A 24,940-nucleotide genomic window follows, 5' to 3' on the forward strand; every position below is an offset into this window, starting at 1 on the left:
TGAAGCATATAATAATGTTGTTCTTTGTGTTTGAATCTTATAAAGTTGCCTTCTTTTCAAAGATTGGCTGGCCCCCAGTAAAGTAGAAGATAAGATCTTTACCTAAACACGAACTCTTTGTCTGCCCATTTGCTGAAAAAACAAATATTCACTTTTTGGTTCAGATGTGTTTGGTTATACAGATTAATTAGCACTCGATCCCATCTAACCAGCTTCAAATAATTATTGAATTATTGGGTTAAGGAAATATTTTACGATTTTTTGCTGTTTTAGTAAAATGTTCTTAGCTTGGTGCGTACGTACGGATATAATAGTTATAGTAATAAAATAATAGTATTATATCGTCTTATTTTATCATTTTATTTTAATTGCTCATATATTTATTTATTTTATTTATTTTATTTATTTTTTTTACTTACTGATTAAGGAAATAACTATTAGTATATTTATATTTTTTTACTTATATTTTTTTAAAATATTATAAAATATTAAAAAATTATAAATAAGAAAAATAAAAAAAAATGAAAAAAGAAATTTCAGAGTAATATCATCACTGCATCAATTCCTTTCTTTGTATATACTCCAACCCAAACATCCCTCCCTTTTTTTTTTTTTCCCACCTTTGGTTTTTGCTCTCCGCTTTTCCTTTCTATATTACATGGAAACTAAGTTTCAGTTTGGATTAAAAAAAAATTTCATCTCATCTTATCTCATCTCATTATTAAAATTTTTTCAAACTTCTACACAAAATATAATATATAATTTAATTTTTTTAATTTTCATAATAATAATAATATAAAATAATATTCTAATAATATTTTATTTAACTTATAATTTTTATTTTAAATCATCTCATCTCATCTCACTATCCAAACAGAGCATAAATATCTGCGACGAAAGAAATATAGACATATAAATTGAATTTATGATTGCTTGTGAGGAATTTTTAGCAATATTAAATTCTTAATAAATACCATATAGTATACTTAAATGTATATATTTATTTGCTCAAATAAAAACTCGAGAAGAGCTCGAACATAGTTTAGGACTCGGGGAATAATTAAAGCTGCTTTAATTATAAATCCTGCAATAAAATGGCCAGCTTTCTGATTTCTTGTAACTATTGGCTAAACTTGGGGGCCGGACCGATTATGCTGTCCTAGTACCCGCCAAAAGAAATATGCTCAGAAACAATGGGCTTAGCAAGCATCCAACGTTTGTGCTGCTGCTTTATTTGTGTTATCCTGAAAGCATTTTGAGATCGATGAGCCTTGCAAATGCCTGATCTGGGACACACATATACAGTCCATGCCCAAGGGAATTAGGGACAGCAATATAATATACAGAAATATATATATATATATTTCTGCAGTCTGTTAACAGCTTGAATGATTTATATATACTGCATTTTTTGCGCACAACGTTGGGCTGGGGAAGCCCCTTGTCCTTCATTTTGTTGTATGGGGATGAGAGGAGTTTGTCTAATTAATTTATGAGAGAATTGCAAACATGATATCAACCGCATCCAAGTCCTTCTTAGTTGGAATATTATCTTATTTGCCTAAATATCCCATCCAAATTCCCCTGACCAAAGCGGTATTTTGTATTCATTTGCCAAAACAGAGATATTATCAAAGCAGGGTTGCCCACTGTGTCACATTTTAGTGTTTTGCTCTAAGAGTTTTATTAACTTTATGTCCCACGCACCAATATTCTGATGGGTTTAGAATATCTCAATACTTATCACTTAATTGATGAGTCACAATGGGATAAGATTAACTCCAATGAGATAAGATTAACTCTATATCTAATCACAGTGGGACACAAAGTTTCTAAATTTCTTAATGGTCAACAGTCTATAAATAGTACTGAGGGGTCAAATGTTTTCACCTAAAACATTATAATGCTTCTAGCCATCGAAAGACACTTGTGATGTTAAGTTGCTAGCGTGATCATTATCTTATAGTCATGTCAGATTCTTCATCGAATTATGATGAAAAAATGTACATATTTTAACTGTTATTATTTTATTATTGTGGATTATAGAAAATCGAAGATTTGATTATTAATGTTCATGTTAGAATATTTAACATGTTATATCACAACATCAAGTTACACATATTTTATGATGACAATAAAATATACAGTAAATAAATGACTATTTGATTTTATATGTACCTTCGCGTGTCTCTCGATTTTTATCATGATCTGGTCGATTGAAAACACTATGTCCTTTCGGTCTGACAAATAAATTTATGATGATGTTTTTTAAGTAACTATTATGTATTCTCATATGAAGATTTACGCAGTGATATTCATGTATGTGTTTCGGTTTTGAGTTTTTCTTATTTTCTCCCTTTGTTGTATTGTGTTTGTGTTGAGTAAAGAGAGTTAAGGAAAGAGGGTGCTGTGTGGGTAGGCAGTGTGCGTCGTAAGGTGGCCGGTGTCACTATGCCGGTAACTCGACATGTACGGCGGGCCGCGGCGTAAAGGGGGCGGCATAAGGGGCTATGAAGCTCCGAATGGATGTTGCCGGATTGTGAACCTTGATTTTGTTGGTACAAAATGAGGAGAGGTGTTTGGCACTGGGAGGAGGCTGAGAACCACCTTCGCGATGCCTTTGTGATGGCGGCGCAGATGGCTTTAAAGCCCAGTGGCCACCTAAGTGATGTTGATACAAAAAGGAGAGGAAATAGTGAATGAAGGTGGACATCGGCGGCGGGAGGAGGCTAGGGATGCTAGCCATCTTCTCCTCGCCGGCAACGTCCATGTTTGTGCCAAATCGAATGAAGAAAGACTAGTGCGGCACTGCTAAGTGCTGAGGGAAGAAGAAAGAAGAAACCTAGGGTTTCTTCTAACATGTAAAGGGCCTGGGCCGTGGGCTTTGGCCTAGTCCAAGAGAAATGGAGCAATGGGCCAATATAACAGTGGCCCAGCCCGAAAAAGAATAAGAAGAGAATCAGGCCTGTACAGTTGGCTTGACCTAGGGTCATTGCTGACCAGACCCGTGACCTCACCAATGGATTAGGTTTCGGCCCGGGTTATAGGACTGGACTGGTCAGATTATAATATAATATAATAATATTATTTATTAATTTAATTTCTTTTTGAAATTTTACTTTTTCTTTTATGTGCATGTTCTTATTGTTAAATACATGTATGAATAATTTAATATTTATTTTGGATCTTATTTAAATTATTGTTATTATGCCATATATAATTGTTTATCCAATATGTGACAAATGATTTACACCAAAATTAAAGAAAAATTGGTTGTCCAAAGGTACAAGATTTTCATAAATTTTGGTGAAACATCATTAAACTCTATAGTAAGGTGGATATGATGTAGTGAACAAATTTGTGTATCAAGATCTACTCCCAAAGGAGGGTCTTAATGGTACTACTAGTTCATCCATCAAATTAAAGTTGGAGTGAACAATTTGTGTGTCAAGATCTACTCCCAAAGGAGGGTCTTGATGACACTACTAGTTCATCTATCAAAGTAAGGTTGGACGGAACAATTTTTACGTTAGGATTTACTCCCAAAGGAGAATTATGATGAAACAACTAGTTCATCCACATAATTTAATACTGGTGAGAACTCTTTGTGTATTAAGATCTACTTTAAAAGGAGGGTCTTGATGACACTACATGCTCATCCATAATTGTATAAATTCTGATTATCGTATATGAGTGTCTAACTCAAAACATTATGTGACAAAATCTTTCTTGCAGTAATCGTACCAATATCATTACATTCATAGACTTCATCTATTCATTTTTTGAATGACTCTAATTTTTCTGAATGGGTTGAATGAGTTAGATTCACCTTAGGAGTCATTGACCTGGATTTATCTCTTAAAAGTTCAAAACCACCACCCATCACTGAGAGTAGTAACAGGGATGAGAGAATCATTTAAACAGTGAGAGAGATCAAATAGGCTGAGTCTAATGTTCATGAGAATGACCATAGCTGAAAATATAAAAAATTCACTCCCTAGTAGAGAGGATGCCCAAATATTTTTGAAAAATGCTGAGGAGAGGTTTCGGTCCACAGATAAGTCTTTAGCAGGAACATTGATGGCTAGGCTTACCACCATGAAATATAATGGAGCTAAATGAATGCAAGGGCATATCCTTGGAATGACAAATATGGCTGCCAGATTACAAACCCTGGAAATGAAAGTAAGGGAGTTCTTTATTGTACTGTTTATTCTGAACTCATTGCCGCCTCAGTACAGTTCATTCCAGATGCACTATAATTCTATTAAAGATAAATAGAATGTGAATGAGTTGGCAACTATGTTAGTTCAGGAGGAAGCAAGACTGAAATAACAAGGACATTACTTTGCTAACTTTGTGACTAAAGAATCTATAAAGAAAAATCATCATTATGGCAAAATGAAACGAACTGAACCACAGAAAAGAAGAGAGCCTGCGAAAGTCAATCAGATTCAACATAACAGTAGCAAATGCTACTTTTGTGGAAAACAAGGACACATGAAAGCTGAGTGTCTGAAATGCAATATTTAGTTTGAAAAGAAGGGTAAGCCTTTTACCTTTGTATGTTTTGAATTAAACCTTATAAATGTTCCTACTAACTCTTGGTGGCTAGATTCAGGTGCTAATGTTTCTCCATCTCTAATTCGATGAACATTAGCACCCAAATAGAATTGTAATGTCTTTGTTGTTTCAGTCTTGCTTCCTCCTGAACTACCATAGTTGCCAACTGATTCACATTCCATTTATCTTTAATAGAATTATAGTGCATCTGGAATGGACCGTGCTGAGGTGGCAATGAGTTCATAATAAACTGTACAATAAATGACTCATCTACTTTCATTCCGAGGGTTTGTAATCTGGTAGCAATATTTTTCATTTCAAGGATATACTCTTACATTCCTTTAGCTCCATCATATTTCATGGTGGTAAGTCTAGCCATCAGTGTTCCTGCTAAAGATTTATCTGCAGACTGAAACCTCTCCTTAGCATTTTACAAAAATATTTGGGCTTCCTTAGTACTAGGGAGTGAATTTTTTTATATTTTTGACTATGGTCATTCTCATGAATATTAGACTTAGCCTGTTTGATCCATTCTACTGTTTAAATGATTCTCTCACATCCCTGTTACTACTCTCAGTGATTGGTGGTGGTTTTGGACTTGTATGGGATGAGTCCAGGTTAAGGACTGCTTAGGTGAATCAAACTCGCTAAACCCATTCAAAAAAATTAGAGCCATTCAAAATAGGAAGAGTTGAAGTCTGTGAATGTAATGATGTCGGTACGCTTACTGTAAGAAATTTTTTGTCACATAATGCTTTGATTTAGACATTCATAAATAATAATTAGAATTTAAACAATTATGGATGAACTCATAGTGTCATCAAGACCCTTATTTGGGAGTAGATCTTGATACACAAAGTGTTCTCACTAGTATTAAATTCTGCGGATGAACTGGCTGTATCATCAGAATTCTCATTTGGGAGTAAACTTTGACATACAAATTGTTCCGTCCAACCTTACTTTGATGGATGAACTAGTAGTGTCATTAAGACCCTCATTTGAGAATAGATCTTGACGCACAAATTGTTCACTCTAACCTTAAATTTGATAGATGAATTAGTAGTGTCATCAAGACCCTCCTTTAGTAGTAGATCTTGACATACAAATTTGTTCACTCCATCATATCCACCTTACTATGGAGTTTAATGATGTTTTACCAAAATTTAAGAAAATCTTCTAGCTTTGGGCAACCAATCTTTTCCTTAATTTTGGTGTAAATCATTTGCCTCATATTGGATAAACAATTATATATGACATAATAGCAATAATTTAAATAAAAGAAAATAAACATTAAATAATTCATACATATATTTAACAATAAGAACATGCACATAAAAGTAAAAGTAAAATTTCATATTTTTTTTCTAAATTAATAAATAATACTAAAATAATTTGGTCTAGGTCTAGATCAAACTCGTCCTATAAGTCGGGCTGAAACCCGATTCATTGGTGAGGCTACGGGTCTGGTCAATAGTGACCCTAGGTCGGGCCTACTGTAAAGGTCCGATTCACTTTTTTTTTCCTTGGGCTGGGCCATTGTTATGTTGGCCCGTTGCTCATTTTCTTTTGGATTGGGCCTTTACGTGTTAGAAGAAAGCCTAGGTTTCTTCTTTCTTCTTCCCTTAGTCTTTCTTCATTCGATTTGGCGCAACCGTAGATGTCGCCGGCAAGGAGAAGATGACATGGCATCCCAAGCCTCCTCCCGCAGTCGTTGTCCACCTCCATTCATTGTTTTGTCTTTTTGTTTTTTTAATCAACAACACCGCAACGGCCACTGGGCTTTAAAGCCCTCTGCGTTGCCGTCACAAAGTTGTCACGGAGGAGGTTCTCAGCCTCCTCCCAATGCCAAACACCTATCTTGGTTTTTTACTAACAAAATCGAGTTTCAAGATCAGGCAGCACCCATTCAAAGCTTCACAGCCCTTTACGCTGCCGTACATGTTGAGTTACCGGCACGGTGACACCAGGCACCTTATGTCGCACATTGCCGACCCACACGATTGCCCCTTTCCTGAAATCCCTTTACCCAGCACATACACAATACAACAAATGGAGAAAAAAAGAAAATCACAAAATTAAAACACATACATGAATATCACTGCGTAATTCTTCATATGAGAACGCATAATAGTTACTTAAAAAACACCATTATAATTTTATTTGTCAGGCCGAAAGGACATAGTGTTTTCATTCGACCACAACATGATAAAAATCAATAGAGACACATAAAATCAAAGAGTAATTCTACTTTAAGGCCACTAAAATTCCCAACACCACACACCAGCTGAGCTGGCTTTGTTTATTTGTTTTTTAAAATGTTAGACTCCCCATGCGTTTTCCTCATTCTCCATGTTACCTCCATTTGAAATTTTGCTTCTCCTCTCACGTACTCCCTCCATGCTTCCGATTCACGCCTCCGCCGTGTTGCAGTACATCCACCTCTAATGGACCAAAGAACGGCATATGTCCAACTAGAAAAATCTTTGGTCCAGCAGATCGTCCAACTAGAAAAATCTTACTTTTATAAATCCAAAGATTCAACATTGTGTATGGAAAAAAGAATTCAAATCAAACTCACTTACTGATTTGTGTTTCAATCCAGATTCTGAAAATGCATCGTTAAATTCACAAAAGTTCTCATTGGCACCAACATTCTCATCAACCAAAGAGGATACCAATTCATTCGGCTCACTTTTAGAGTATGACTCCAAGATTATACCGTTCATTGAGGTTGGGTTGAGATTAAATCCAGAGGCCCCTTTCCTGGAATTTTGAGAGATCCCATCTGATACAGCAAAAAAATCTACAAGACCAACGACACCTTCACCATCAAATGTTACTGAGCTTCAATTGAATGTTTGTCCATTTACAACGTGAACCAACCCAATTAAACAACAAATCCAACTGAATTAAATACAGTATGCAAAGAGAAAAAAAACTAAAAACAAAATAAACCCATATATTAAAGGCTTAAAGCATCAGAGTAAAAAGCATAGTTTTAACTATTCAATATTTGTTTCTTTCTTCTTCTCCACCACCATATATATATGTTCTGAATTTTGAAGGGAAAGGTACATACGACGAACATCACCAACTGTGACCATGAGACGAAGTCTGCCTCATCATTGCACTTTCCCTCATCACCAACTGTATAAGCATCAGATATAGCACTTTTCAAAAACTGAATATTGATCATAAGAACGACCGTTAAGAAGCTGCAAAGTTTGAAAAACCTGGTTGAGTTAAAATCAAACCCAAAACCTGATTCACCACTGCCGTTGGAAGTTCCATTTGACTGGGGAGAGGGCTTTGGTAGATGGATTTTCATGGGGGATTTTTAGGTCCTCTTAGGGCACGCTTCGAGGGGTGTCGACGGGGGAGAGAACCATGATATGCTTTTGTAAGGGGGGAGAGGGATTAGCAGAGGGAGGGGGAGAAGACGCTTTCGGTAAGGGAGGGGGAGAGGGATTCGCAGAGGGAGGGGGACCGAAAGTGAGGGGGAGGGGGAGAGGGATTAGCAGAGGGAGGGGGAAGGGGAGAGGGATTCTCAGGACCGAACAGAGCAATGAAGCTGTGGACCGTTTTGAAAATAAATCCGGTTTGCCACATCATTAGTGTGTGGTGTTGGAGAGTAAACCGGCTTTAGAGTAGAATTTCTCAAAATCAAATAGTCATTTATTTACTGTATATTTTTTTGAGATCATAAAATATATGTAACCTGATGCTCTGATATCACATGTTAAATATTCTAACATGAACATTAATAATCGGATATTCGGTTTTCTATGATCCACAATAATAAAATAATAACAGTTAAAAGACGTACATTTTTCTTTCATAGTTCGATGAAGAATCTGACTTGACTAAGAGAGAAAGATCACCCTAGCAATTTAGGCTCACAAGTGTCTCTCGATGGCTAGAGGGACAATGATGTTGTAGGTGAGAACCCTTAACCATTCAGTACTATTTATAGACTTATGGACTTCAAAAATTTTAGAAACTTTGTCACTGTTATTAGATATAGAGTTAATCTTATCTCATTGTAGTTAATCTTATCCCATTATGTCTTATCAATTAAGTGATAAGTATTGAGCTATTCTAAACCCATCAAGATATGGGTGTGTGAGATATAAAGTTTAAATAAAACTCTTACATATGGAGAAGCATGAAGCAAACAATCACTACTTCATCTACAATGAAAGTTGAGTATGTGGCGTGCTTTGAGGCCACAGTGCATGGAGAATCATGAAATAAATTATAAAATAATTAGTATGATCTCTACCCGCCGTTTGATTTGCTAACAATTCTTTATTACAAATTTATTTGTAATATGGTCGATGCAAGTCTTTTTAAATGGATCATATGAACCTCTTTATTATAATGCATGGCACATGCAGTGACCTATACGAATTTCTTATTGATCTGTATAGGTTTGTTTGTTTTTTTTTTTTAAAATCATCCGCAAACTATATATATTATATATATATATGTATGTATGTATATATGGAGTGATACTTCTATGAAGTCACTTAATTTACTATCTCGTTGTTATGTTAATATATTGTAGATCACGAGAATTCCAGTCTTTTCGGTTTTATTTATTTTTCTTGTCGCTCGTTTCTTGTCAGGCATTTTCATATTTATTTCTAATCAATTATATGTGTATTTGATTCCAAAAGCTACGCATGTCTTGGCTCTGATATCTTGAAATGAATGATTGTGAAGTTTTAGTATTAATGCACGTACACCTAGTTTTTAGGAAAACAAGACGAGGGATTGATCAGTTAACCGACAGTTGAGGAAAAACATTTTTGTATCTATGCCGGCCCATTCAGTCTTCCTTTTCTCTAAATTTCCGTCCCACTTTGCATTTTCTTTGTATTCATTTCTTAGTCTTCCCTCTATCTTGGATATACTACACTTGTTCACTTTCTAATTTTTTAGGTAATTTATTTCTATGCTGTGTTTTTTCATTTATTGTCAACTTATTATTACTACAAGCTACGTTGGCATTGTTCCCATTGTTACTTCTCCAATTTTTTGGCACTATATCTCTATTGACTTAATGTCATGGAACTTTTGTATGTAACTTATTTTAGTATTTATGGCTCCAACTACAACTCAAGGATATGGAGGACAATCATCTGATTGACTTCAAGGGCTCTTATGGATCAACCACGATCATCTCACGGAGGATTCTCTTCTATGGGGGTCATTGCCAAAAGACCCAGTAGTAGTTGGTGGTCAAGTGCATGAAATATAATCGAGTAATTGTGAAGCATGTAATTTAAATTTCCTAATTTTTAAAGTCTTATTATGATTCGTAAACTATAATTGATAGAAAATAGTAATTATAATAATTATTTTTTCCTACATTTTTAGCCACTTCTAAGGTAAAGCGAGGTTGTAGTAAATAATAGTGCATGTCATTTGAGATAGAAACGGGCAATAAGGGATCTACTAGCACAAATAGTACCGCTTTCATTAGGAGGGTACAGTTTGTAGTTAGGCATTTTGTCCCCACCACTTGCAAAAGTTGGAGACACATCCTTGAAGAAGATAAAGATCGATATATATACTACAAGAAAAACGGACTTTTATGATTAATTTATTGCAATCAAAAGATTATTCGCAACCAATTTTAGTTGCAAATAGTCATTTCGCTGGAATTAACTGGTTACAAATAGGCAGTTTTCTTGTAGTTAGATAAATTGTATGCTCATGTCCGTGTAAATAATTGTCGTGCACATTTATTATTTTCTTTTTTAGTTTGAAATGTAATACCTTTATTTAATTCAATTATGTCTTAAGGAGAATTCCTCATTGATTGGAGTGAAGGTGAAGTCAAAGAGAATGTTAAAGCAAAGTTAGGCAAAAGTTACAAAGACTATCACCATGCATTGTACAAGGTATTCAAAAAATACTCTACAAAAGAAGAAGCGATTGTAAATGTCCTAGATGATTTGAATCAAGTTGATTGCGAGATATTGTGTGATCGATGAGAGATCCAAAATACAAGATATCTCATTTTTTAAAACTATTAAGTAATATTAAAGTTTGTCACGTATATATTAATAAGCAAATTGTGTTAGGCAGTATTAATTTCATTGTCATTTACAAGCATGCAAAAAGATAATTTTCTTCGTGAGAAAACAATGTAAATTGATGTCTATATTATTTAAATTGATGTCTATATTATTTAAATTGACGTCTATATTATTTACAAACAATGTAACTTGAATTTCATTTAAAACAAACTTTGAAAGCAATTCATCTTGATATGCTTTTGTTCCAAAACATGAAACTGGGTTTATATTTATGGTGTGCGTTACATATATAGGCTTGTGATGGACTTGGAGTTTGAGACTATGTATATATGTGTATGAATATATATATAGGAAGGATCGACTAGTCTCGGCACCACGAGAAACTTGATTGCTTACCGTCATATCTAAAACATTCAAGTGTTTCTTTTTATTTTTTTTAATCTTCTACCTTCTCTACCTTTGGCGGTCGCCTTCCTATACGAATCGTAGGGAGGCTTATGGGATTTAATATTATTGAGTTGGTTGGTACTGCTTCCATTTCTAAATAAAATAAGTATTGTGGTAGGATAGACGAACAGCCTAGCTGCTAACTATAAACCTTGAAATTCCTTTTATTATTTGCTTTATGTTTTTTACTCTTAGAATTAAGTTGCAGTTTTTGGGTTTATTCTTTTACAAAAATCGAGTGATCAAAATGCTTTGAACAGAAGTAACTTGAAAGTTAACAAAGTCGCTGGATCAAAATCATTTGCCCGACTTTTCAGAGAAAATATATTTTTTAATTGTAATTAATACATCGTGATTTTTAATAATAAATACTTATTTTTTTTAAAATCTTGTTTAATCTGTTGAACACTACAACAAATATAACTTTTAGGAACAAATTTATTTTCATCCCTAAAAGTGATCTTTTTGAACAAAATTTAAATTTCGTTTCAAAAAGTATAATTGTTAAAAATATCATTCGAATAGTCATTTTATTGTTCGAATAGTAGTATTTAAGGAAGCAACTATTTGTCCATAAAAAAATCTACTCAAAGAAAATGCAGGAATGAATCCCTCCAAACTTTTATACGTTCGAACAATTCAAACGGAGCTGCTTGTTAGAACCCAAAACTATCTTTTGTTTTAGCTTCTCAAGTTCCTATATTTTTTGAGTTGATAAGTGTTGTTATATTTATTGAGATGATATATGTTATAGTTATAGATTGCGTACTGCATATCCGAACGTGGTCGCTAGAGAGTCTCTAGCTTCGGGTGATGGGGAGACAGTTGAGGACAAGGGATCAACTCATATAGAGGAGCTCGATACCGTCACTGATCATGAGGTGAGGGAGTTGGTTGTTGGCCAAATGCTCCTCTGTATGATGGGATGAAGAGCATCAAGCAGACATATTTATCTGCTTTCTTCAAGATCATGAACTTAATCATCGCCAAAAATATTGATCATTGGCAGCATAAGACAAAGATTGGCATGGCTCGGGCGAAGTTTATGATATGAGTTGCTAGTGGGGTTTCTATTGATCTAGTGAGTTATATATTCGATAGGATTTGATCAAATGCCCGATAGATGAAAGGCCTGGTACATTACTACGGATATGCCATTCAGGATCCTGATCACCCTATTTCTGCTACATGTTGGGGTCCTGCAAGATATTACCGAGCGTGTCTGGGAGCTGATGAGAATGATCAACAACTCCACCCTGTCATGAAGTACGGGACACTCGATATTTCATCTTCGTGGTCCTATTATAGACCCGGTCGATACTCAGACAGATGGACATTCGAGAGATTGTGGAATATCGACTGGTGAGACATCCACGCAGGCCGAGGCATCACGCATAGCTACTTGTGAGTTGATGGCTGATATAGTGTGTGCAGAGATCAGCAGACAGACATCAGCAATGATCGATGCAGTGCGTACGGAGATCCGTACTGCCATGTGTGACTTACATACAGATATTAATGCTAACATCTTTGACTTACGTACAGAGATTAATACTAGTATATCTGAGTTACGTACATAGATTGATGCCATGTCTGCAACTCAAGTCACGATTAGTACTTGATTGACACAGGTAGAGACATATCTAGCTACAGTCGATGATGTGTGTAGGGCGTTGGGATCTTAGTAGTTTCTATTTTTTTTTTTACATTTTTATTTTTATTTTTGATATGAACAATATTTGGTATTTTGTAAATTTAATTTAATTATGAATTAAATCTTTTTTGTCATTTCTAAATTAATTATTGATTTCTATTATTTAATTGCTAACTTTTATATAATTAAAAATTTATCCATAATTAAGTAAGGTATTTTGTTGCCATCAATAATTGTAAAAATTTTATAACCATTCGAACGGAATATGTTATGTTCAAATGTTTATAGTCTCAGTCCGAACACTTCATTCTACGTTCGAGCATTGATAACTTACTAGTTCAAAAGGTAAGTCAATGTCCTGCTAAATTTATTGACTTAAACCGCCAATTTTTCGTTTGATCATATATAATATGTGTTTGAATATTAATTAACTTTGACGTTCGAAAGTTGTTTTATATTGTTTGAATAATAAGTCAATGTCCCGTTAAATTTTGGTGACTTAACGCGCCAAATTGTCGTTCGACCATATATAATTTCCGTTCGAATGTTTATTTTATTTTAGTCGAACGTTTTTTCTAGATATTCGAACGTTTATTTTATTAGGGACGAAATTTTTTGCCTCTACATAGTAAACACCTTCCATCATTTTTTAGGGACATTTCGTCCATAGATCTCATTTTTGGGATGATTTTTGTTTCGTCCCCAAAAAAAGAGTCCCAAAAATGAATTTTTGTTATAGTGTGTGATGGGACGAAAGTGTCACCTTATTTGTACTCCAAAAGTACTTAAAACTAGTTTCAAAGATAACATTTTTATAACTAATTCTTCCCGTAATAAGAATATCCAATTCACTAAATATCTGAATTGGACAACCATTATATCTATATATAGGGATAGACATAATTTTTTTTTTTTTTCCTGGGGAATAGAAAATCCATCTGTTTTTTTAGCTGAATAACAAATTTCATCTAAATGGGAGAGAGATGTGCAGGGACTTATCTTCTTGTCAAAAAATAAATTAAGGGTGTGAAACTGAAACATATTATATAGCGTGGATTAATACTTTGAGCGTTTCCTTCGGCCTTAATGGATAAGTTTTTTTGTTAAGAAAATAAATGAGATTTTAGATCGAGGACCCAAATATTTTCATTTCACAAACGAGGACCTTTTCACGAAACTATAAATAATGGCAGTAACCCTTTGACAACTTGCTATCCACAGCCAAAAGTAGGACTTTTTACTCGTTTATTGATCCATCTGATTGCTCTGAGTTACATTAATTGCTTGAATTTTGGAAGAAAAATGACTATCCTCGTTGAGAAGCCTGTGCTTGGTATACCATTTTGGATGTTATTTTCTTTTCCATGCTTTCCTTTTTCTGGATAATGAATTGAGTCTCTACTATTGCATTTGTTTTGATGTTTTATTCGTTAATTTATCTTTTGATCGAGTGTCACCAGCACTGGAGCCCAAAGCTGTGTCAAACAAAGAAGATTCCGAGAAAGAAATGGTAGCAGAGAATGGATTCTTCGCACCAGAAATCAATTCATTCGGAAACTCATTCAGGTGTCCTACAAATCTCAATATTTAGCTTTCATCTCTCGTTTGGCGATGTATTAATAGTAACACTGATCCGTGATCGAAATTCTGGGCAGGGACTATAATGCAGAAAGCGCAAGGCAAAGCACGGTCGAGGAATTCTACAGGCAGCAGCACATTAACCAAACATATGATTTTGTAAGCAAACTCATGTGCTTTCCCTTTTTCTTTCTTTACTTTGAGGTACATATCATATCATATGAGAGGTTTTGACAGTGAGTTGAGTTGAGATGAGATGAGAGTTGAAAGTTGCATAAAATATTATTAGAATATAGTTTTTTAATATTATTTTTGTCTTGAAATTTGAGAAAATTAAAATATTTATTATATTTTGTTTGAAAGTTTGAGATGATCAACTCAAAATTAAGGCCTTTGCCTCTAATAGGACACAGATAAAAAGATACAAAAAATAGGTCCTACAACATTTGAGACGTCGTTAAATTAGTAATAAGTATTGTAGATTAGGACCAAGTTTCTGAATTTATCTCTTCCATTTGAAACCCATATGTTTGGAGGATCTTTTTAATATCGTACGTTGAGTAGGGGTACCCCGCCCCGCAGGGAGAATACCCAGTGGGGGCAAGGAGCGGGCTGACCCCAGCGGAGCCCCGCCCCGTCCCTCGCTCTGCCTCCCCTATATATAAAAAATTAATGGGTCGTGTGGCTTTGGCAGGGGGTGGGGTTGAATACACCCGACCCCCCCCCCCCTCCCAATGGTGCGGGGAAGGATCTACCCCGCCCCGCACCATGCCAGTATCACCCCTAACATTGAGATATTTGCCTAAAAAAGACGTTACAATGGGCATGGAATTAGGTTAATTTGGGTGCAAAATGAATGTTGCAGGTGAAGAGGATGAGAGAAGAGTACACTAAGCTGAATAGAATGGAAATGGGGATATGGGAATGTTGTGAGCTCCTCAACGAGGTGGTGGATGACAGTGATCCTGACTTGGATGAACCACAAATTATGCACTTGTTACAAACGGCCGAAGCAATTAGAAAAGATTATCCCAATGAAGATTGGCTGCATCTCACTGCCTTAATTCATGGTAACTTATAATATATTCTCTATCACAGTTTTTTGATGCTTTCCAAAGCTGAAATGAGATATAAAATATATAAGCTAGATTCTCTTGCTAATTGGTTTCGTTTCAGACCTTGGAAAAGTTCTTCTCCTTCCTCAATTTGGAGGGCTTCCTCAATGGGCTGTTGTGGGTAAGCACTCTGTCATAACCCCAGAAATTAGTTTGTTTTTAATCTCTCTCTCTCTCTCTCTCTCTCTCTCTCTGATCTGTTTTAATATTGCAGGGGATACATTCCCTCTTGGATGTGCTTTTGACGATTCAATTGTCCACAACAAGGTGCTTGTCTTTTTTGCTAAGATAATCATGACTTCATGAGCTTAATTTATAAAATTTGGTTGTTATCTTATTGATCAACCAGTTGAGACAAATCTGTACGTTACGTGTGTTGCATGCAGTATTTCAAGGAAAATCCAGATTACAACAATCCAGCTTACAATACCAAATACGGAATTTACTCTCAAGGGTGTGGACTGGACAATGTAATAATATCATGGGGGCATGATGACTACATGTACTTGGTATATATCTATATTAATTCATCACCTTCCAATTATTAACATAAGATTTCATTAGTATTTGTGTGAGCAATCATTTTACTCATAATTAAGTACTGCTGGTGGTGGTGGTGGTTGATTAATGTCAATTATATATATATATATATATATATATATATATATTTATATTTATATGCAGGTGGCTAAACAGAATGGGACAACTCTACCTCCAGCCGCATTGTTCATTATTCGATTCCACTCATTTTACCGTAAGCATTATTGTTCAAACAACTATACAATTAGATGTTGTATTAATTATTAAATGGATGATGGATATCGATGTTATAAATTAAATGATCATCGATCGATGATCATTTCGCGCATAAATTATATGTTATAGATATATATGATGATGATCTAGATCATCTTCTAAGTATTAATTAATGATGCATCTGGCAGTCAATAGATATGCTGATTTCAATGATCTGTATATATACATATATATATATATATACATATACATATATATATATATATATTTCAGCTTTACATACGGCGGGAGCGTATAAGCACCTACTCAACGATGAGGATGCCAAGAGTCTAACCTGGCTTCATATATTCAAGTAATTAAGCTGCTTCTGTTCGTATTTCTTCCACCTCAAAATTTCTTTTCCCTAATCATGTTCTGCTGTCGACATTATTATATATATATATTAACAAAATTTAACATGTATTTTTATATACGATCGTGAACAGCAAATATGACCTCTATAGTAAGAGCAAAGATAAGATTGATATTGAGAAAGTAAAGCCATATTACATGTCCCTCATTGAAAAGGTTAGATCAATTCCATTTCTTAATACGATCTTTAATTATCTAGCCATTTTAACTTCAGCTTTGCCTGCCTTCTAAATTGGGATGATTTTTCTGCAGTATTTCCCGGCAAAACTCAAGTGGTGAACTTGGAGATTTTCAGCTGCATGCTGGATTCTGGAAATGGCAACCTGGTGGCCGATATATATATATATATATATATATATATATATATATATAGACTACATTAATTTGTAGTTCTTTCATGTGTGTGCACATAAATAAAGGATACTGTTGGGGGGGGGGGGGGGTTGGGGCGGTGGGGGGACGTCCTTTTTTCAGTTTGTTTCAAAAGATATTTACTACAATTATTATGTCTTTTCTCTTTTACTGTAATGCGTTACTTTGTGTAACCAAAAAGAAAGAAAAGAAAGATACAAGTAACTCATTTCTGTTTTCTCCAATTTGCTTTCAGCATTTACCATATATATAGCTAAATACAGCTTTGTGGCCGACTTTCTTTAAATTTGCATCATTCGTTCAAAAAGTAAAATTATGTAAAATAGGATGGAAGGATGATATCTTAGTACTAAGATATCTTAGTTAGTTAAGAGAAAAAACTTGAGCCCTTGCAACTATCGATTCCAAATAGAGTCTCTTGACCTTGGTTGGAGTTGATCAGGGCTTCTAGATTGTGCCAGTTCGCGACATTTATTGTCACGCATAGGTCGTTATAATTGTTAGTGGTATGTGACACAATCCGTGAATCCAACACGAACATGACACAAAATTAACGAGTTTGTATTTGATATAAATAAGTTTGGGTCTAAACGGGTTAAACTGTTAAGGCACAACTATTAAACAAGTAAATAATGGGTCAACCCGCTTAACCCAAAATCAACCCGTAATAATCTGTTTAGGTTTTATTTCAAAATTACAATTTTATTGTTGTGGGTTGGTCTTTTTCAATATGCTTATTTTTTATTATTGAGATTGTAGTTTTGGACCTAATCTCATATTTGTTACTGTTGGGTTTATAATATTAGTTTTATTATAGGTTAAAATCAGAAAATATTGATATGCTAGTAGGTCTTATTATTTTTGTTGAGGCGTGCTTTGTAACCACCATCTTCGAAACCTGCCAAACGTCTGCCAAAGGAAGAGAAGGGTGGTTGAGTGTGTCCATGACACATTCGATGCCAAATCCAAAAAATAATCTTACTAGAAGAAAATAGAGATGGAGTTAAGAGTTTGATCAAAGTGATTAACCCCCTTCCCTTACCAGCTTTCTCTTATTTATACCTTTGCCTCTAGAGAGGTTATCTGACTTTCCAGCCTCTGTAATGATCACTCTTTGTTTTGGACGGCATGGTGTCATATTTAATGCGGTCTTTCCTGTTAGGGACAGGACCTTAACCTTTGGTTTGACGTCACATTTAATGCGGCTGATCCTGCTAGAGATAGGATCTCAACCAGCCTTAGGTCTCATTCCTTTCATTTCCTGACCCGCCAAGTCACCGGCCTTTGGTTTCGGGAAAGTGGGCTGGGCTTGCCCCGGTTGGGTACAGAAACTCCTTTCCATTTTTTTTTAGATATTGTGGCTACTAATAAATATAGATTTTGACTTTTATGTGAAACTATGTTAATCAGGTCAAATGGGTTATGCGAGTCAGTTCAACCTATTTACTCAAAATGGGTTAAAATTGGTGGAAATGCATCATGTTGTGCTAATTCATTTCTAATTAATTATTAAACGGGTCAAAACAACTGGGGTCATGTCACTTGTTATTTAAATGAGTTGTGTTAGGGTTTGAATGTTTGATTGACCAGTTTAGCTTTCATGTTTGGGTTAACCCATATAGTCAGATGCCAATAACTTGACATGATATGAACACGACCTACGAATACAAATTGCCGCCCCTAAATATTGTTAAACATAATTATGTCTTTTAAGTAGTATTAAATGTAGGGGTGCTACCCACACCTCTCAAGTAAGCAACCAGGGGCCTCGCCCCCTCATCGATGGGGGTGATTTGGGCCCCCAGGCCCTAGCCCTGACTCCTGTGGGTAGATGCCCTTGCCCGGATTCTGAGTGGCGATTTGCCCACCCATGGGCCTCAATGGTCCGATTTTGGCCCAAAACCTGTTTTCATTTCATTTGAAATACAAAATTAAATGTATAAAATACAAAAGTAAATGTTAGCTCTAAATATAAATAAATCTAATAATTCTGACCTATTACAAAGCGGTATAAACTATTACACATTTATCTAAAACTATTACAAATTAATCAAAAAATTAAAAATTGTCAAATAGCTTGAATGAATAACAATGTTGCAACAATCAAAACTTGGGTTTGATTCAAGATGGGTAACTTTGGTATTGCCTTGTATTAATTTTGTATCTTATAAGGTACTAATTAAAGAGGTGCCAACTTCTTCATTTGATGCTTCACGAGGTTTGCGACAGGGAGACCCTCTTTCGCCTTGTTTGTTTTATATGCTGAGAGGTTGTCTTCCCTTCTAAAATCTGTTGAGAGACAAAATTTGATAAAGGGTGTCAAAGTCTGCCCTCGAGCTCCTGTTGTTACTCACTTATTATTATTTTTTTTTACAGATGATAGTCTCTTATTTTGTCAGGCTACTTGTTCTCAAAATGAAAGTTTGAAGCAACTGTTACATATTTATGGGTTGGCTTTCGGACCACAGGTAAATATGGATAAAACTGAGCTTTTGATTAGTCCTAATGCTGATGAAGAGTAAATTGTAGCAATTATAGCCATTTGGTATGTGCATTCTCTTCTACATCATGACTGTTACTTGGGTCTTCGTTCATTGGTTGGTCATTCCAAATGTACTACTTGAGTTGAAAGATTTAGTTTGGCAAAAACTACATGGTTGGAAGGAATAGTTGTTATCACAGGCCGGATGTGAAGTTTTAATTAAAGTAGTTGTACAAGCATTGCCAACCTATACTATGAGCTGTTTCTTGTCACCTAAATCATGTTGTAAGGACTTAGAAGGGTTGTTTGCAAAATTATGGTGGGGACAATGATAAACTGAACGTAAGATGCATTGGATTAGTTGGAAAAAAATTGTGTTCTTCTAAGCTAAGAGGTGGAATGGGTTTTAAAAACCATAAGTTGTTTAACTTGGCAATTTGCTTGCTAAACAATGATAGCAGTTGATTCAAAACCCTCATTCCTTACTTTATCGAGTTTGTAAAGCTAAGTATTTTCCTACAGTAGATTTTTTACAATCTAATGTAAATAGGAGGTTCTTTTATGTATTACGAAGTATTTGTGCTACTAAATCTCTTTCGTAGAATGGGTGCATTTGGTAGATAGGGAAGGGTGATAGAGTCAAATCCTTCATGATAAATGGGTACCCATTTTTTGGTTACCTCGGATGCTACCTCCTAGCTATGTTTTACAAGATGATTCTAAGGTAAATTTGATTATGAATTTGGAGCACAAAACTTGGAGTGTGGATTTAATTCAAGCTGTTTTTCCTCTTATTGTTGCGAATGCAATTATTCAGCTTCCTATATTTTCAAAAGAATGTGAAGATAAACTTGTGTGGAGTGGCACAAAGAATGGAGTATATTCTATAAAGTATGGGTATCATCTAGCCTTGAATTTGTTTGACTCTACTGTTGGGGCTGAAAGTTCTCATTCACTTGGATCTTCCATATTTTGGCATCAATTTTGGAATATGAATTTACCAAATAAGGTTAAAAACTTTGGACGACGAGTTTGTAAGGATAGTCTTCCTATTAAAATGAATCTAATGAAGCGCGATATTCTGTCAAATGCTGGTTGTCCTCATTGTCACGTGGATGTCCAGATGTACAAAAGGTATTGGCTATTCACTGTCCACCAGTTTTATCTTGTTTGGAGTCTGCTGTTTGTTATATAGATCTGGTTTGGAAACTAAGGCAACTTAATGTGACTTTAGTTCCTATTTTTATTACTATTTCTTGGGGAGTTTGGAAGTATGGGAACTTGAAGTTATTTGAGGATTCTTCTTGTGTGCTGCAAGAAGTTGTTGATGATTATTTAGCATATATTGAGAGTTACATTATTGTTAAACAATCCTAGTTGGTGATACGGAAAGAGCTTGTATTCTCTTGGAAGCCTCCTACTCCAGGTATGGTAAAGTTCAACTTTGATGGTGTTTTGTTTTGATCTTTTGACTTTGCAGGTATTGAGACTATTTTAAGGGATGAAAAATGTGATATTCTAATTGCTTTGAGCCAAAAGGAATTTGGGTTGCATGAAGTAGGTGATATAGAGGCTTTAGTTGCCTTACGGGGTCTTCAAATGATATCTAATTTGAGCTTCTCAAGTTAATTACCAGAAGGGGATACATGGGCAATGAAGCTATTGGTTCACATGAGCCAAACTTTTCAGGGCAAGGGAATTTGATATCTAAAATTCAAAGTCTCCTATCTATATTTGCAGTATACGAAGTAGCTCATGTTGGCTGCCGAGGAAATGTAGCAACTCATTTACTTGCAAGGCATGCTCGCTTTGTGGATGATACTATTCAATGGTGGCATCTGTAACGCCCCGGTCCCACATGGGTCGGAGAGCTACTTCCTATCACTTAAACTTACATTTCAACAATATAATTATAGACTCCAAATTGTTAATATCATATGGAAATTTCGATTCAAACTAATTTCCACAATATAACTGATTTTCCAAAATGTGAAGTCATCATAACACAATAAAATTTCTTAATAAAAATCGCCAATATTCATAAAAACTTTCTATGCTTAATCCACTATACTTAAATTATCTTACCTAATACCTCATAATCTTGATCCTCAGCTGAACCATTCAAAAATATCTGAAAAATATTGTGGAGATAGGTGTGAGTTATCAACAAGTCAGCAAGTAGAGAACATATACTAGTATATAAATATGACCATTTACAGAATTTGAAATGTAGAACAAAATATTTTCTTTCAGAATGTAGAATTAGAATATTTGTTTATAGAATGCGTAATCAAAACATGTTATCAAAAATATCAGAGCGAAATTTTTATAAAACTTTCTTATTTAAAAATTATTTGGCGTATCAAAATCTGAAACATCGTCTTCATATCATATTAGAGCATCACTTTGGGACAAATACCATGTTTTACCCCCGTGGTAGATTTATAAACCACCATTATACCCGTGGCTGGACCATATTCCATGTTTAACCTTCGTGGTAGGGTTATAAACCACCATTATACCCGTGACTGGGTCGTATACCATATTTCACCCTCGTGGTAGGATTATAAACCACCATTATACTCATGGCTGGGCGTATGCCACTATTATATCCATGGCGGGGCCATAACAAAAATCGAACAGAATATCATCGGAACCAGATCATATTCAGATACAGAATCAGAATTCAAAATCTCATATCAAAGTTTTCAGATTCCATATCATATCAAAACCAAGTACTAAACAGTTTCAGATCATTTCACATATTCAAGAATAACAGAAACAAAACTTCCTCATTTAATCAAAGCAAAACTTTTTGGATCTCATATTCACTCTTTTTGTATAGTTCAGAAACAGAATATACAAAATTAACTCATGTTTACACCAGTCACGACAGAAAATACTTTTTCTTGTATAGAATTTATGCATATGCAGGACAAACGTTTGAGGTCATTTTTAGATTTATTTTAAAACACAAACGTGCATATTTTCAAAGTCAATCTCATTTTATTTATTTTATGTAAGGCTAGTATATGAATCTCGCTTACCTGAACTTCTTAACTTTTCAAGAATTTTCCTCGACAATGCCAAAAAATTATAAATCGTCACTTATAAAATAATCACATAATTTCTATAAATTTCCAGTCGAACACGTATCGTCACTTCAAATTCCTCAAAAACCTAAATTCTCAATCCCTAAAAATATCATCACTTCCCAAATTCCTCAATATCCAACTTAGTCTCTATCTAAAGTATTAAATTCCAACTTATTTACTAATGAGGTCTAACTATAAAATATAAAACTAAATAACATAATTGTATAGAATCATTATAAGTAGAAAAAAATCATAATTTTGGTTAAATAAAAAATATTCTTTTAAAAGGATTCAAAATAAAATTTTGTACTTACTGTTCATTTCAAAATTTCATGTTTAATATATATATATATATATATATATATATATATATTACTCTCCTAAAATGAGCACTAGACTTATAAATATAAAACTCACTTAAAGGGATGTTTTAGGAAATAAAATGAGAAGTTAAAAAAAAGTTTATAGACAAAGTTTCTGAAACAGAAAAGAACCGGCCAGAACATACGTAAAAACCAAGCTCACAGCGAGAAAGCTGGATCAACTGTGGCAGGGACTCAGAGCTGGACGTCGACAGAGATGGACAGTTGAGATGAATTCGTCGGCGAGCTTGGAGGCGGAGCACTGAGAGAGAGAGAGAGGGTGATGAGAGAGAGAGTGGGGTAACGGGAAAAGCAAGCCAAGCGTGAGAGAGAGATGAAGCTCACTGTGAGATTGAGGTGGTGTGCGGCAGACTGGGGGTGACGGGAAATTTTTTACGACGGTTTCTGTGGGGTCTCATCATGATGGTGTTCTCGGTGGGGGTGGTTGTAGTGTCTTATAGAAATACCTCCCCTGTTTCGGCGTGGTGCAACAGGGCACACTCATCCAACGTTTTGGAGGCTGGAACGATGGTGATCAGAGAGAGGAGATTACGATGCGATGGCTTAAAATTTTGGAACATGTGTGGGGGGTGGCTGATTCATGGGAAACGTTGGAGGAGGAGTTCTGCTTTGGGGTGGCTTACGATGGTTGCATATGCGACTCTTGTGAGGATTGCAACGGGGCTGCTTCAAACAGCGGAGTCTTGATGTCTGGAGCCGTCTGTTGTTGATGATAGTGCTTGAGAGTGGAGGACGGTCATGTAGGGAGGCTGGCGGTGTCGATGGGCTTCACCGACATGTTACGGGGCAAAACACTAAGACGTGGGGGAAGTTTTCCTTGCTCTGTTTTAAGGGTTCAAAAACGAGGAACAATCCACTCTTCTTCATCCATGGTTGGTTCCCTCTACGTGTGGCTGTTTCAAGGGTGCAGTCTCCATGGTTTAATGCAGGGCTACATGCACAGGAGGGCGTGGCTCGCGGTGGGGAGGTATTTATGTTGTGTATGGAGGAGTCATGGTTGTTGTTAGCCGTGGCTGTGGGAGGTGGTTTCCTAGGGTTGGCTGTTGTTTCCATGGTATTCATGACGCAAGGCAGTGCCTTGCAAGGTGGTTGAGCAGAGGAGGAAAGCTACTGTCTGGTTTGCGGAGGAGGCTGATTCCATTTTGGTGTGATCTTGACTGGTTCAGCAGAGGCTGACAAGTGCGTCGGACAGGTTTTCGTTGAGGAATAAAGTTCGTTATGGGCAACCGTAGACAGTAACAAACCTATTGTCTACGGTATTTACACAGAGTGCACAACATGTGCTTAAGGTAATGCTCAGGTCATATATTATCTAAGGAACATCAAAACCATCTATTCTAATAAGCCCCTTTGAGTTCAAGAGTGTGTCAACAACATTGAGACTTGATTTGAAATGAAGAGACTTGTCAGCGACAAGGGGCTTGGTAAGCACATACGCAATTTGATCTTGAGAATTGATGAAGGAAACCTTTACTGTATTGGCAGCAACTCTATCCCTCACAAAATGATAATCAATATCCATATGTTTGGTTCGGGAATGATAAACTGGATTTGCTGAAAGATAGGTGGCCCCAAGATTATTACACCATAAAGTTGGGGCTTGAGATAAAGGAATACCAAGTTCACGCAAGACAGTTTGGAGCCATATCACTTCGGCTGCAAATGAGGCGACAGATTTGTATTTGCCTCTGTTGAAGATCTGGCCAAGGTGGACTGTTTTTTGGAGCTCCAAGATATCAAGTGTTGACCCAAGAAAATACAATAAGCTCCTGTGGAGCGACGATCATCTGGACAGCCACCCCAATCGGCATCGGAGTAGGCTTGGAGGGTGAGACTTGACTTTGAAGCAAAAAACAGTCCATGATTAATTGTGAATTTCAAGTACCTCAGAATTCTTTTCACTGCACTCCAGTGAGGAAGTTTTGGTGCATGTAAAAATTGGCAAACCTTGTTTACCGCAAAAGCAATGTCTAGTCTCGTGATGGACAAGTACTCTAAGCCTCCAACAATACTCCTATATAATGTGATATCTTCAAA

General features: G+C 35.5%; 1 protein-coding gene and 1 long non-coding RNA gene across 2 annotated transcripts; one reads left to right on the forward strand and one right to left on the reverse strand.

Moving 5' to 3' along the window:
• Nucleotides 1-7,657: 7,657 nt before the first annotated feature.
• Nucleotides 7,658-8,019, reverse strand: LOC121253126. Its single transcript, XR_005938359.1, has 2 exons — nt 7,797-8,019; nt 7,658-7,710 (listed from the first exon to the last, which is right to left on the reverse strand). It is a non-coding gene; the product is annotated as an uncharacterized LOC121253126 (long non-coding RNA).
• A 4,161-nt stretch (nt 8,020-12,180) lies between these two features.
• LOC121253527 (probable inositol oxygenase) lies at nt 12,181-16,850 on the forward strand. The gene is made up of 12 exons (XM_041153528.1): nt 12,181-12,419; nt 13,983-14,044; nt 14,163-14,277; nt 14,367-14,448; nt 15,155-15,359; nt 15,466-15,525; nt 15,619-15,671; nt 15,791-15,913; nt 16,089-16,158; nt 16,434-16,512; nt 16,646-16,727; nt 16,824-16,850. The coding sequence occupies exons 1-12, from the start codon at nt 12,181-12,183 to the stop codon at nt 16,848-16,850; spliced, it is 1,197 nt and encodes a 398-aa protein (XP_041009462.1).
• Nucleotides 16,851-24,940: the final 8,090 nt, after the last annotated feature.

This window comes from Juglans microcarpa x Juglans regia, chromosome 2S (genome assembly GCF_004785595.1).
Source record: "Juglans microcarpa x Juglans regia isolate MS1-56 chromosome 2S, Jm3101_v1.0, whole genome shotgun sequence".
Taxonomy (NCBI): Eukaryota; Viridiplantae; Streptophyta; class Magnoliopsida; order Fagales; family Juglandaceae; genus Juglans; species Juglans microcarpa x Juglans regia.